This window comes from Uloborus diversus, chromosome 4, assembly GCF_026930045.1.
Source record: "Uloborus diversus isolate 005 chromosome 4, Udiv.v.3.1, whole genome shotgun sequence".
Taxonomy (NCBI): Eukaryota; Metazoa; Arthropoda; class Arachnida; order Araneae; family Uloboridae; genus Uloborus; species Uloborus diversus.
This window is the reverse complement of record NC_072734.1, coordinates 150,117,767-150,131,141: the sequence shown is the minus strand read 5'-3', so window position 1 is coordinate 150,131,141 and position 13,375 is coordinate 150,117,767. Positions and strand designations below refer to the sequence as shown.

At 33.3% G+C, this 13,375-nt stretch overlaps 1 protein-coding gene across 1 annotated transcript in view; it reads right to left on the bottom strand.

Moving 5' to 3' along the window:
* LOC129221219 (uncharacterized) overlaps positions 1–13,375 on the bottom strand; it is a 97,540-nt gene that overhangs the window by 13,615 nt on the left and 70,550 nt on the right. Inside the window, exons 3-4 of the mRNA XM_054855673.1 lie at positions 6,732–7,040; positions 2,302–2,325 (exon numbers count right to left, since the gene is read on the bottom strand). Coding sequence (XP_054711648.1) covers positions 2,302–2,325; positions 6,732–7,040 — 333 coding nt within the window. The remainder of the gene's footprint in view (positions 1–2,301; positions 2,326–6,731; positions 7,041–13,375) is intronic.

Sequence of the window (13,375 nt, the reverse complement as noted above, 5' to 3'; positions counted from 1 at the left end):
AAAATCGGGAGTTTAGTGTATTTTGTAATAGATAGGTGGCTCTTGTGGAACGATCGAGGAAAAGTGAGATGGTAGAGCGACGATTGAAAGTTATGAGAGAGTAAGTTTCTAAATTAAGTTGCCATAAAAGTCAATCCTGATGTTAGCTAAAGTTATAATGCAGTTAAGTACACAGTTGTTAAGTAAAAAGGATAATCCAACTAAAAAAAAAGTTCCGCATGCTCGCAGCATCAGTAATAAATAAGTAGCTCATAATAATTAAAAATTCTCTTCTGTTATTTCAGTGAAACATAAAAAACAAGTACATATTAAAAATTCCAATCATTCTGAAAAGAATTCTCATCTAAGTATGGAACGTTGATGAAAGTTACTGAAACGATGGTGGATTAATATTAGGCTGACAAGTTTAAAATTTCGTTGATGAAACTGACTTTTTTTTTACATACAATGTGGCTTTGAATAATCCTCTTTCCTTTTTTAACCTTTTTTTGACCACGTATTACAACAAACACACGTTTTTAAGTACACTATTTCATACTTCTTTAAGAAATCTGTGCACAATAATTTGCTTTAGTTTGTAGTTTACATATTTTTGCAAATATTGTGTGATTAAAAGATGACATTTAACATTCTAAGCGTGGTTCCCAATTTTTAATTTTGTGTCTAAGCTTTTGACAAAAAACAAGATTTTTTCAATTCATTAGAAAAAAAAAAAGAATCAATTTCGTTAAATTAAAACCAGTAAATATGACTAACTCTGGTTCCGATTCCAACTCCGAAGTTTTTAACATTCTAAATATTAACTGAGACTTTCTAATAGTCGGTGAAATATTTATTTAGTTAATATCAAGCTTATTTGTATTTTGAATATATTGTGCAATTAGTCAACTATATGCGGGGCAAAAGTGGATAGGGCAAAGGGAAAGAGTTTATTTTGTTTATTTTCCCTATCGTTAACTAAATCACTTACATATTTATTTTTTATTCAATTCATTTACTTTCCTTCACTTAGTAATTCACTAGTGTGTTCATTCATTCATTTTCTTATTCATTCACTGTTTTACTCACTCATTTATTTTTCTTCATGATTAACCAATTTATGTATTATGTATGTATGTTTTTCGTTTATTGTTTCTAGATCTTTTTATTTAATCATTGAACATTTCATTTGTTGATTAATTTGACCAAAAATATTTTTTACTAGTGGTACCCGCACGGCTTCGCCCGTAATAGAAAAATTAAAAGTTCTTTTGGTTCGCCTGTATATTTACAAATAATGTATGGTGAATTTTCTCGCCAATTTGCTTGTGACCATGTTACAGTTCCACGTTATGATAATTTCGTAATTTACTCGTCCATCTTATGATAGTTTTTTTCTTAAAATTGGAATAGAAAAAGAACAAAATCGAATTTTTGAAAAATCGCTTCGAGCTGCACACCCCAATGCTGCAAACTAACTTTGTGCCAAGTTTCATGAAAATCGGCTGAACGGTCCAGGCGCTATGCGCGTCACAGAGATCCGATCATCCTACAGACATCCAGACATCCTCCAGACATTCAGACAGAGAGACTTTCAGCTTTATTATTAGTAAAGATAACCAAATAGAAAATATTTTATTTTTCTCACGAAAAATTTAAAGTAAAAATGTTCCTCGAATTTTATGGCTAAAATTTTAAAACCCCCCCCCCCCAAAAAAAACAGTTTCAATGCAAGTTTTACTGTAAAATACAATGTTTTTCCTTATGTACTGTAAATTTCAGAAAAGCTCAGTCAGCTTAACTATTTCACTTTGCCCTACATTCCCCTACTTATTTATAGATTCGAAAATTCTCTGGGCGCTCTCAAAACCTATCGTCTATAAAATCAAATTCTTAACTATCAAAACTTATTTCTTTTGCTTTCCTAAAAACATAAAAGCGGGATTGAAAAGCTGATTACTAGTTTAAAATGCAAGATTTTCAGAACTTGTAGTTGATATACTTAGATAAATATTGACAATATGAAATTATATGGGAAAATAACAATATTACAGCTATATATCATATGCCCAAGAGATATCCTAAAATATTTTCCGCCTGAAATATTTTCTGGCGGAATTTTATTTTCTATTATTATATATATTGAGAGAGCACAAATAACTGTTTTAGAAACACGTCGAAGGTTTTATAAGTAAATATTAATACAACTACTAGATTATTATTTACTAAGATCTAAAAAGTAAAAAAAAAATAGTTTTAATGCACTTTTTATCGATTTTTAGTTATAATATCTGCACAGGAGTATTGGAAGTAGATTCTTACCTTCTTGTTTTTCTGCTACAGGATCTAGAATGAAAAACATCGTTAGCATATGCTAGTTTCTTTGTAATGCAAAATAAAAGTATGAAAAGATACAAAATGAAACATTAGCAGATGAAAACGCTGTAGATTTCCAGAAACATCATGAAAAGACTGAAAATAACATTTTATTTCTATGAAATATAAATGTAACATAAAAATGCAAACATTTTATGATTGATGCTGATATATGCAAGGAAGAAAATGTAAAGGTACAGTAGGGAAACATCACTTACAATAATTCGTTTCTACAAGCAATTAAAAAAAAAAAAAAAAAAAAAAAATCTGCCTTTGTCCTATGATGTTATATATATTTATCGAAGTGAGTCATCCAGTAGTAGACTTTTAAAGGATGATATTATTTAGATTTGAGAACTGTAGCAGCATTGAAAAAATATTTGTGCGGTTGTTTCGTTTTTAAAATATTTTTTCGGCAAAATTTTATCCATTCAAGCTTTTAGACAACTTTTGTTTGGCTTTGTTGAAGCGTAAGGGTGCGGTCAGAATTTTTCCTCAGTCAAAGATAACGGATTATTTCAGGTTCAAGGGTTTAGGCTGATAAATAAGCTACTTACAAACTAAAAAAAGAAAAAAAGAAAGAAAAATTCTTCCTTCCTATGTCTGCTGTGATGAAGTAGTGCGTTTTGCTTCTTGATTGTAGATTAACATAGAACGTGGCCCCACTAAATATCGCTCACGCTTATTGGCCGTAACCATCGCTGAAACTCATGGCAACAAAGAGGGCGCTACAGGGAACCCCTGTTTCCATTACGTTGAAATTGATTGGTGGATGCAGGAGTTTCGTTCAGTGCATCTTGCGGTAAAAATGAGCGACGTCAAACAAAATAAACAAACTTTGAAACTTTCCATTGTTGGTGGATGCATGAGTGGATCATAGTTGCATCGGTTTAACACAGAAAAGTCGTAAATTGTCAAGACCCGTTAAGCGTCAGCGCCATCTAGTGGGGCCATGGATAGAGGTAATAAGAAACCACAATCCAGAAGCAACACGCTACTTCACCAGAGCGCACATAGATGAAAGCGGTGTTTAGCCCCAAGATGGCGGACGCGTTTATACTTATTCTACGATTCAGGGCTTTAGGTCAAACTCCACCTAACTGATGAAGAAGATGCACAATTACTAAAAGCTAAAAAATAGTTTTACTAAGTAAAAAAAAAAAAAAATAGTACTACTGACAATTTTAACGGAGAAAGTAAGTTTCGCGAGCAAAAACCTAATGATTTTAATATAAGGAGAAAAAAAATAACTTGAGCACTTTGCACTAAAATTATTTGGACATTGTAATTAAAACAGCATTTAATTCTTAGCAAAAAAAAAAAAAAAAACTTTCTTCCTTTAGTAGAGTGAAAGGTCCTAAATTAATGAACTTATTTTTTTATTTCCAGAAAAAATAGGGGGAAGAATGATTATCATGTCCTGTATTTGGAAAGATCTTTAATAAGGTTGATATCAGATATTAAACTATTATAATTGTAACTTATTTTGCCAATCAAACCAAACATCAGTGAGTCTACCTGCAGATTTAGTTTAATTATGATTTTTAAGTTGATTGATAATACGGTTCTTTTAAGAAATATTTCATATTAACTACTTCTACTATATTATTAGAAAGGTCAATTATATTAAATAGTTTAAAGGAAAAAAATTGAATTGCATTTCAATATAGCAAGAAAATTTCAAGATTAAACGCTAGCCTCCTAATGAGCTGCAATGAGAAGGAGTATTTCAAGTGATTTAAATTTTGCAGAATAATTAATTAGAATGCTATTTCAAATTGCTGACTGTTCCTTGCGTAAGTTTTTAATTAAAATGTATATTACTCAAAATTGGCTGCCGAAGCCTTGATTTTTTTCTCTAAATTTTCAGAAATTGACGTTGTAAGTATGAAACGTTTATACATTTTTTCAATATTAAATGCTGTTTAGGTGCTTAAAGAATTTTATCTGACTCTGCAAGATATTTAATTATTAATTCATTTAATAACTTTAATGCTGTTAGGAATTCAATTTCAGTGTTTAATATGTGATGTGTATTGCAAGATCTAAGTAAATAGATTAAAAATTGAATTTTTGATTAATCTTAGGAAAATAAAAATTTTACGTTAAAATTCTGCGTCTCTTTTTTGGTATTCATATTCCCATAACAGCAAAATTAAAAATATTTTAGGTGAAAGGTTTAAATGTCATGGATACGATATATGAGGCAGTGAGAAGCAAAGGGATGCAAGTGGACTATTTTAAGTTTCGAGTAAAACGCGTTTAAAGATCAGATCCTAGGTAGGCTTTCATTAAAAATTTTTTTCTAACTCATGCTGCATAGCAACAAACACCAGGGCTACTAGTACCATCTCTTGCCCCAAGACAGAGGAGAGGCTCACCTACCATTTGTACGGGTTATGCCCAAATTTTTAATCTTGCCACTTGCATCCCTTTGCCTTTCACTGCCTCATATGTTTATATTACTAGTTGCATTATTAACTGCGCTGCATCTTTAAAATAAAAAAAAACTAACTCATATGCCATATTGCAAAAGAATTTTCAATTTTCATATTTTGAAAAAGCGAAAAATTGTTTACTGTAAAGAGTGATACAACAAATGCTGGAAACAGTGACTAATACGGTTATTTGAGTGGTGGCAATATATTCACTTCTAATTAGTTTTTAAAATGTGCGGAGCGGTTAAATATTTCAAATACGTCTACAGTTTTTAACATAATATTTTTTTTGGTTTAATGCTGTTTTTCTCAATTTTATTTTTATTAATAATTAACATTCCAGATTTGGTGTTTATCTGTACACTTTTTTTTCGTAGTGTAATTTTGCTGGCAGTTTGGTTGTGTTTGCGATTTTAAAGACAAACTCTTTTATTTCAATTAATATTCTTATCTCGACAATTAAAGCTAAACAACTGTCACACTCGTAATGAACGAAACAGTACTTTAAAATATAAACAGCAGAAGTTAGGAATTGTTAATGCGTGGTTTGGATTTACAAAAAATCCTATAAAACTAAAGCTGTGAGCATCAAGGCATAAGTTACTTTTGCTTGATGCTCACTCATAGCTTTATTCAAGGAAAAAGTCACAGCTTTATTCAAGGAGCACTAACAAATCATTTGGAAACTGCGGATGACATTTTGACATTTGATTTCTTTTGAGGAATTTAAGAAAATAATTTAAGAACGAAACAAAATTAACAAATTTTTTGCATGAAAAATAAATTAAGCAACCCAAAAATTATGTTAAATTACTTTTTTTTCTCAGCAAAAGATCACTATTGATATGAATGAATTAAAGACGGTGAGGCGCTTAACTGGTCTGGAACAAAAGCGGAAACATCATGAAAGAAATTAGCAACTAAGTTAAATTTGCGAGGAGAGTATTCGGAAGAAATAGTACTATATTGAAGAATAGCCTCCCAATTAATTTGAAAAGTAAAGTTTATAATGGTCTGTCAATGCTTATAATCCAGAAATTCGGATATTGGGAAAAACTGCAATAAAGCTGCAAACAACTAATAGAAGCATTTAGAGATAATTGCACCCATTTATACGAAGGAATGGAAAGCGAAACACATAATTTAGCGGGCAAATTAAAGTCATTGGTGTCTTTTCCAGTGTAAAGTAGTTTAAATGGAAAAGGGCAGTGAACAGCACCTCGTTAGAAGAAGAGATGCTAGATGGACCAGCAAAGCTCTGTTTTGGATACCAAGAGAAGGAATAGACTACTTTCGTTGAAAAGATCAGCTTCTCGTTTGTCGGAGCAAAGTGGAGGAGAATGCTGTGAATCAGGGGATATTGGAATAACTTAGGAGAGGGTTTCATCCTCCAGTGGATGGATAAATTCTAATAATGATAAGTATGATGATGATGAAATTGGTTTCGTGTTACTCCAGAATACGCGTATGCTTTGTTTTTTTTTTTTTGTAGTTTATGGTTTAAAACTTGCTCACCATTATCTTGCTCTCTATTGTTTCTGCACAAAGGTATACGTTTCACTTTTTTTTCCAAGGGAGTTTTTAATGGAGATATTAGTTTTTCAAAATGGAGAAGAATCGCAGTAAATAGAGTATATTGGAATAATCCAGGAAATGGCTTATTCCCGCAGTGGAAGGACAAAGGATGATAATGGTGATGAGGATCATGAAAGGGGAGCTCTATGTAACCCTAGAATAAACATGTGCAATAATTTTGCTTTAATAAAGTGGTTTACTCATCACTGCTTATGCACAAGTGTGAACTTATATTTCCTTGGCGAAGGCAATTTCAATTGAGATTCTTTCCTTCTTTGCGCAACTAAACCAAAAACTGATTGTTGCAAAGTAATCTTAAATTCAATGTTGGAAAATTGTCGATGTATTAGAGCAAAATACTACCTGGAAAGTAAGGAACTTGAATCGTTTTCTCGTATTTGGTCCCATTAAGGACTACCGAACATCCGAAGAATGTTAATCCATCCGATGCCAGTTCCCTTTCCGTAATATTTGTCGAGAGTTCAACATTGTAAGCCCCATCTTCCAGTTCATAATCCAGCTCTTCTTCGTCTATGGGCGTCGGGTCGACTTCTCCCGGTTCGACCTTGAACAAGGACATCTCAGGTAGGGGAAAGACATCGTCCACTTCACAAGCAACACGAACTATTCCAGAGTGGATGGTATAGTTCAAATTCACAGAAGATGGCAGAGCTGTTGAAAGAATTTAACATTAATGTCTGATGGTACATTTCACAAACTTAATTTCATTATTAAGAGCACATATCTGGAGCAAAGTTTGCTACCCAAGTAAATTTTTCGTTAGAAGTTGCGACAAAGCTAAATTTTCTAAAAATAAGACGCTCTGCATTTTAGGACAAAGCAACATATCTTTGATACTTCATATACGTATGAACAGTAATTCTTCTTTTAATTGAGCATATAGAGGATGCCTCAAAAAACGTAGCGACAAGTTTTTAGGGGAGGTAGGTCTAAAAGGAGCTCATAACTGGAAAAGTCAGGAAAAATGGTAGCAGAGGTAGCAGATCTGAAAGAACACAAGAAAAGGATTAAAGGAAAACATGTTTTGGGCGTAGTTACTATCCGACTACGTTTCCAGTGGAAAATTTGTGAACGACCAATTAAGACGATTCTATAGCTTGACCATGTACAAATAGAGATGGTGGATGAACAGAATACGAAAACGGAACATTTTATTTTGGATTAGGTAGGATACCCATGACCACACGAGTAGTAAAATTTTCACTGTTTGCTCTCGTTCGTCCCACTTATTACAAACTTATTGATCGTGTTCTGTTTCCACTTTCAGGTCGATCGCCATTTTTCGGTGGTATAGTTTCACCTGAATAAACCTAGCAGGGGGAAATCAGAAACTGCCAGAGGATTTTTTATGCATGTGTTTCTTTATTTCAACGGGACTAAGCTTCGAATTCTTGCTCCATACTTTATTTTATGCAAAATATCCAACTCAAGTTTGCAAATTGATTCCACTTACATTGTGTTTCTAAATTATAATGCAATGTCTTGAACTCGCACATCTGTAACTCAAACTGACACCCCTGCAAACTAATGGAGGCTTCCGTTTCCGCCTATAACCCAGATGTTCACCTTTCCATCTCATCGGAGGTAGAAGATTATTACAAAGAGCGAACTAGAAGAATATAGTATATTATATAACAACAAATGCTCGAAATTATCCCCTTTAGGCTTCTACAATCAAGGAAACTAAATGAGTTCTTTGAACATGTCTGGCAACCAGTTCTCCGATGGAGGGACGTACGCACCCAGGCCGCACCCAGAAGGAGTGAGGAGGGGGATAGGACTTACGGTTCCAAACTACTTCCAAAATTATGGAACATGGTACTTCAGCTGGCTATATTTATTTATTTTTAAAATGCCACCTGTTGACAATTATGTCATATAACTACGCACTCTCCAATATTTTCTTGCAGTAGAATTACAATAAGATAGTGCAGGAAATTCGTCTATGTGTTTAACTGTCTTATCTTGTCCAGTGGCCGTAGTGTCCTGATCGGTAAGGCGTCTGACTCGTAACCAAAGGGTCCCGGATTGGATGTCAGTCGGTCAAAGATCCTCCGTGTTCGTTAATGGTGAAAGAGGCAGATTAAATATGTCATGAACATAAAGTCCTCCAAGTAACTCAATACCTCTAGAGATGTTGGACCTGGGATTTCTCGGCTTCTGGTTTGAATCGAAAACACAGATGTTTTCAGGGCCCCATGCAATTAGGTAAAACCACAGAAGGTGGTATGTACGGGGACCCGGGAGTTTGATGTCTTGTCCAGTTGAACATAAAATACACACAGGTGAGTCAACGATATTAACACGGAAGAGATGGGCAAGGAGGCAGTCAAAAGTCTGAAGCTGCACGAGGAGCACCAGGAACACAACTGGAACTAGTGACACAGACATTTCCATGTTTTTGCACGAGAAGGCTGTGCGTTGCTGTATTGAAGGAATGTCTAAAGACACAATTGGTTTCTAGTTTTGAAGAATGGAAAGCAAGTCTCTATTCATATTCAGTTTCGATGGATGGAAAGGCAAGTCTCTATTCATATTCTAAACGATATTGCATCAGGAGACTATATTGACACCTTTTTATACCTGCTCCGAAGTAATTTAAACATGCCTTCCCTCCCTGACGACATTCCAGTATTCAAGTTTGCATCATATCTGCAAGTGTAAGTTTGTAGCATCTGTTGAAACATTTCGATTCATCTGATGCATCATTTGTACGAATTACGGTTCCTCATCAATCACTGTCTTATGTTATCACAAATCTTCCGCCTTTGCTAATACTTTTCCTTAACGTCCCCGACTTTGGACTCCAGTGAAAGTCTCACTCGTTAAAATGTAATCTACCTTCCCTAAAAGTTAGTCGCTACATTTTTGAGACAACTTTTTATCCTTTATCAAGTGTCATAAAGCAAAAACCTAGTTAGAATGCTGATTCAGACACATAATAAAAAGGTATGCGAGGAAACAGTTTTTAATAGACTGAAGACTAGAATCAAAGTAAACCTAAAATACCTCTCTTATTACTTACTAGTGGTACCCGCATGACTTTGCCCGTAGTAGAAAATTAAAAGGTCATTTGATTCGCCAGTATATTTATAAATAATGGACGATGAATTTCTCGCCAATTTGCTCTGTTAATTTGCTCGCCCATGTTACGGTTCCACGTTATGATAATTTGGTAATTTATTCGTCCACGTTATGATAATTTGCTCGTTAAAATGTTCTTAAAATTGGAATAGAAAAAGAACAAAATTGAACTTATGAAAAATCGCTTTAAGGTGACCACCCCTATGCTATGAATTAATTCTATGCCACATTATATGAAAATCGGTCGAACGGTCAAGGCACTATGCGCGTAACAGACTTACAGAGATCCAGAAACACAGACATCCAGAGACACAGATATCCAGAGACACAGATATTCAGAGACACAGACTTTTTCAGCATTTTTATCAGCAAAGAAGAGTTTAAAAGCTCAAAATTCACAAATCCATGTGTTATAACTAATTGTTATATGTTTTAGCATTAATTTTATAATTACCATCATTCCTTTTTGTTTTTGGCAACGATTGAAAAGATTATCCCGATAGATCAACCCAAGACAGAGTAAGTGGGGGGAAGGTGGGTCTAAAATCGACCTTTTTTTTAAAAGGTCCACAAATCAGCCTATTACTTTCATTTTGCGAAATATTTGATACATTTTATACACATTGAATTCATATACATTCAGCATGAAGCAAATCCATTTAATTTTAATAGCTTGTTTTCTCTCAGTGACGCATTTTAAAAGATCGCGTTTTAACAGCCTCACGTTCAAACTTCTTATTAACATGTTAACGTTAAAGTAACAATTAACTTTATAATTGCTATTGTTCACTTTTGATTTTTTTTGTATCGAAAAAAAAAATCTTGACTCACTACCTATGAACTGCCAATCAACCAATTCACCCAATACAGAACAAATAGAATAAAACCATTATAAAAATTGGGAACTGAAAGTAACCAACACGCCATCTGGCGAGAGAATCTAAATAGGAAACGATGGCGATTTCCCATTGTTCTGCGTGTTAAACTTTTAAGCAAAGGAAAAAATGTCATTCGTGTATTTTAACTTATTGAACGAAAATGAAAAGCTCTCAAGCTGTTATATTTGTAGAAACTCTTGTTTAACCGTTAATCTTTCTGATAAATCTGAAAAAGGAATCATAAGAAAACTTGTCTTGTCACTCATACTACTTTTGATCATCAGTCATCCAAGGGTGACAATGTGGGATACAAAAATATTTTGCAATGTGAACCACTCGGGAAACTGACCCTGAGTAGTTTATACTATTGATAAATTACTAGGATCTGCTATGATACAAGTATATTATAGCTACATTTTTAAAGGTAACTTGGTGTTTATCGGCACGAAACTAATTAGATCAATCAGTGCAAATAATAATATGCAATCTTCTTGTGTAGAAATAAGCACCAACCAAAGGGAAGGTAGTAGACAGTAGATCAAAGTTAAAGTTAGAAATTCAAAAAGATATGAAATGATTGTAAACTGTTTAGAGTCGAAGAATGGACGTGCAACAAATACCAATACTACAAATCAAAATAGGAAAAGAAAACCAATAAATCTAAAGTTTATGATGCATTAAGAATAACTACATCTTCACAGACCAAGCACAAAATATGAAAACAAGGCAAAAATATCACTAAAAAAAGTAGAAATGTAATGATTCATTGCTTGCTTCATACCGTAGCAGAACATTGTAGCAGACAAGCTGGTTTTGTTTTTATCCTAATTATAGCGCCACCTGTAGTTACTTTTCATTCCCAATAGCATTTAAACATCTTTGGCTTCCAAACTAAACTAGTCGGTACATCACTTATTAGTGCGTATCTACCTACACATTTTTGCTACATTATAAATTTTAAGTGATATGGTACATGATCAAGGGCGCCCATATGCAAAATTTTAAGGGGGGGGGGGGCTCAGATATTTTCCCCATGGGTTAGGAGGGTATTTTCTCCATGGAAACCGATTTCAGTATAGATTAGAGTCATTAAAATACTTCATTTGTAATAACTTATTCATTAATGGCTGGAGAATAAATGTTTTCACATTTTTGCAAAGAAAAAAGTACCAAAAGCAAGGAAGCTCTAATTTAAAAGGGGGGGGGGAGGGCTCGAGCCCCCCCCGTCCCCCCGATATTAGCGCCCTTTTACATGATCATAAAGCAACTAGTAACTTTTCCTGTTTTAAAGTTCCACTATGATTTACCGTAAAATAATACAAAATTTTGCTGAATTTCAAACTTTCCTTACTTCCAAAAAAAAAAAAAAAAAGCTTTAAGACCACAACCAATGATGAAGTATTTCAGCCAATAAAACGCGTCAGACTTCAGCCACCTATATTTTAAATCCATTCAATGCCCGAAAAAGTGTTTAAAAATCTCTTTTAAGTTTTCTTCAGAGAATTCCCGCGGAATTGAAGTTTTCTGTTCCCTAAGTGTAAGGGTGTTTTTCGGCGGAAACTTTTGCTCCCAGGGGCTATTGCGTTTCCTTGGCTTCCGGCTTGCCTTGTTTGCCGCCGATAAAAGTTTTATAGTCTGGGCACGTGCAGAATCGGTTGTGCTTTAAAGAAGTTTGACATTAAGTATAAAGTCCTGTAAAATATACCCTCTCTTATTAACTCTTGCCTGATGCTTTTACAATATTTTCGGGTTTTATGAGTTACGGGAAATTTGTCAATAGTGTTGAATTAAAAATGTTTGTAAACACATGTCTTCTGTTTTATGAGAATTTATAGGAAAATGCATGCTCCGAATAAAGATCAAGTTTTTCTTATGAAGTATGCATTATTTGTATTAATTGTAATAAATTTTAAATGTTTCTGTAACTTTGACATTCAGGATAAAAAGAGGAAATTTAATATGTTCTTAATTTGGTAAAGGTTTTGAATGCATGTCATTATTTTTAAATGAAGATGTTGCAATAAATTGTACCCGCACAATACAGTTTTTTTCCACTTTGCATTAAGTATAAAATAGTTATTAGATATGGAGGGGGGGGGGGGGTTCTGTCTATTGTTAAAGGTTTTTCAATGCATGTCTTTATTTTTACACATTATAGTTGCAATACATTGTACCCACAAAGTGAATTATTTTTCTAAGTTTACTTTCAATACGGTTAAACATTGTGCTATATTAGGGTATAATTTATAAACTCTTTTTTTTGTGTAAAAAGAATGCATGTCTTGTTAAGGACCATCTCTTTTAGTTTTCCAACTTTCCTTACAAACCAAAAGTCGTTTGTGTGCCTGTACGAAAGTATATGTTGTTTTATCTTTTAAATCAAGTAAATTCGGCTAAATAAATAGGTGCATGTTTTTAACAAGTAGAATCAATTTTCATTTTTTTTCCGAAACAAATATAGGCTTTAAAAGAAATCAGAAATTTTTAATTGTGATTTTTTTTCCATTCATTAATGCTTTTTATTTAATGTCGGGGAAGATCAATAAAGCTCACAAATCTCGTAAAAAATCTGCAACAAAACTCGTAGTTTAACTATATCGAGCAAAATACGCCATATGGGGAGAAGCAACTTTCTTTTTCATCATAAAAAGAAAAATGGAGAAGTGAAAGTGAAGATGAAAATGTTGAGATGGGAGTGGTGCTGTGTGTGTTCTTTGACTAACTTTATCTTCAAATGATCATTTCGAGAGAAATAGGTCTGGCGTCAAAAATGCCTCAAATGTAATATTCAATGCCTTCAATATAATATATATAATTCGATTTTTAGTAATCGAAAAAAAGAGTATTCAAAAATTACTAAAATCATAACAAACCAAAACTGATCTAATCTAATCTTTGAGGAAATAAAAAAAATCCACTTTAAAAAGCTTTTAAGATGTTTTTTACATTGACATTTTATGTAAAGAGAAATAATAAAATAAACACGCATATTTTGAAAGTTTTAAGTATATGTCAACAAAACCG